Source organism: Penaeus chinensis, chromosome 11 (genome assembly GCF_019202785.1).
Source record: "Penaeus chinensis breed Huanghai No. 1 chromosome 11, ASM1920278v2, whole genome shotgun sequence".
Classification (NCBI taxonomy): Eukaryota; Metazoa; Arthropoda; class Malacostraca; order Decapoda; family Penaeidae; genus Penaeus; species Penaeus chinensis.
The window spans coordinates 6,279,909-6,282,408 of NC_061829.1; the positions used below are offsets into that span (position 1 = coordinate 6,279,909).

General features: G+C 33.7%; 1 protein-coding gene across 1 annotated transcript in view; it reads left to right on the forward strand.

The window, feature by feature from the left end:
- The window catches only part of LOC125030516 (SHC-transforming protein 1-like), an 11,602-nt gene that overhangs the window by 7,158 nt on the left and 1,944 nt on the right, over positions 1-2,500 (forward strand). Inside the window, exon 8 of the mRNA XM_047620577.1 lies at positions 181-2,500. This exon is cut by the window's right edge and continues 1,944 nt beyond it. Within this exon, the coding sequence (XP_047476533.1) occupies positions 181-312 (132 nt within the window). The 3' untranslated portion in view covers positions 313-2,500. The remainder of the gene's footprint in view (positions 1-180) is intronic.

Sequence of the window (2,500 nt, forward strand, 5' to 3'; positions counted from 1 at the left end):
TGAAGAAAAGTAAGATGATATAAGAATGTGATTCCTGATATATAAAAAAAACTTTGAGATTGATGTTGATAGGAATCTCCTCCATTGGGCAGTCTTTCCTCATTTAAAAGGCTAGGCATGTAATTTCAGGGAATAGAATATAACTTTCCCCATGTTCTTCAGACTGTTTTCTCTTCCCAGGTCCGGACAAAGTCAAGAACCTTTGACAGTGTCAGTCACCTGATCAACTACCACCGAGACAATGAGCTGCCCATAGTATCGGCAGAGTCAGCCCTTGTCTTGCGTAATCCTGTGTTAAGACGTATACGTTAGCACTCAAGAGCAAAATATATATATATATATATATATATATACACACACATATATTTATGTATATATATATAGTAATGTATATATATATATTTATGTATATATATTTATGTATATATATATATATATATATCAAGACTTTTTCAGCCACAGAGAAACAGTGATAGTGCACATATGTTATAAAAGAAGAGTGTCATGCAGCAGGTAGCAAGCTGAGCCGAGTTTTTTTTTTTTTTGGGGGGGGGGGGGGGGGGGGGGGGAAGCCTGGTTTGCAGCGGCTGTGCGACCCGCGTAACAACAGTCTCAACTTTGGGTCATCATCATCATCTGCAAGGCTTTCCATTTTTTTATGTATATTTGCACATACAAACATACATTAAGATTTATTTCTTTTGATTGTAATTGTTTATGTGTGCAATTAAATTTATTCCTGTTTTTAATGATATACTGAAAAGATATAAAGTTTTGTGAATTCCCTCAGTGTAATCAGGCAAGTTGTTCTATATAGCATTTGCAAAAGCTCGTGGACTTAGTATTCGTTTTTGTGCAACTGGGTACTTGATGTAAGCTTTATTGGGTATATCTAGAAGAAACAGGATGTCATTTAGAAATATTGTACAAGCATATGCTTTTAATATTGAAAAATAGAAATACAAGGGCTTTGGAAGTTCTCTCTGTCACCTCAGTCATTGAGTGAGATACTTGCGGCCAGAAAATGCTCATAACGAAATGGAAATCCCAGCATTTCTAGTTGGTATACCCAGTGTTTGGTTAAATCGGTTATCTCCCGGGCAACTTATCATAGCTGTTTACACCCTTAATTTTTCACTCTTTTTCACCTGTTTGTGTTCAAAGAATATCACTAATTTCATGCTGAATATATTTCTTGAATATTGTAAAAACAAAAAGCAACAAAAAAATAAGTATATAACATTTTAAATGGGACACTTATTTTTCTATTGTCCAATTTTTACATTACTTATTCTAATGTAGTCCTTTTATAAAAAAAAAAAAAAAAAAAATCAGGTGTTTATTCATTGCACAATTGCACAAAGTCTCCCCATAGAAAAGAAATCAGGACCTATTAGTTCTTGGATGTAATTACAAAAGGCATGTGTTGGGTGCTTTCAAACTGTTGTGAATTTGTCTTTTTTTTCTCTTTTTTTTCCAAGGGGAAGAAGAGAGTTTGGTAAACTTCAGCATATAGTAATATTAATTCAGAATGTCACTAGGCATCTATTTTTTTTCTCAGTGAAATAGAAAAAAAAAAAAAAAAGGTCAAGTTCATTCCTTTATGAGAAAAAGAATAACATGAAGTGCACATGAGGGCTGAGTCCCTTCTTAGTCATTTGATTTAAAAGTTTGAGCACTTGATATAGGCCTAGATTAAATATATGATTAGCTGATTGATTAGACTGTCTTCTCTCCTTGTTAAACAGGAGTCTTGATGATTCCATATGGATTTTATCTTTTTATGTTTTATTTATCTATTTTCTTTTTTTTTAATATAGGTGGCTAACTAGTCAGAATTTGCCATCATGAAAAATGTTTTTATTCTGAATTTTTATGTGTACAGTAATATATACCTTTAAGATAAGTATCTTCACATTTCAGTCTCCTAATTATTAGGCCAAAATGCAATAATAGAATGGTAATATATACCCATTGTTACAGGACAGTCATCAGTCTCACATTGTCTGGAACTTAGAGCTGTCATTCAGCCCAAACATGTGGTGGGATTCCTTAATTCCAAACATTACTTTTTCTTGGCCATGGATGGGGCTCCAGGCTCTCACAATTTTTTTTCTGGATTTTTTTTTTTTCTCGGAAATTCTCTTCATTTGTTTGTTGATGTCATTGCAGTATTCAGTACCTTTACCCCTGCAGAATTTGCAGAATAGTTGCTACTAGATGTCAAGTTGACTTGAACATCTGATTTCTATATTCAAAAAAATTATACAATTTGAAGTTGTCAGTTAACTAGCCTCTGAACACTTTAAATATGTTATCATATGCTTAGCCATGATTTTTTTTTTTTTCTTTCTTTCATTTTTAATCCCCACATTGGTTCCTGAAGAATGCGAGATAGATACTGAGCACAATAGACCCTCCAAGTCTTTCCCTAAAGCCTTGCATTCTTGTGCCCTCCCATCACTTGTGCCTCGAACGGTTCCCGAGCTGTATAACGGAT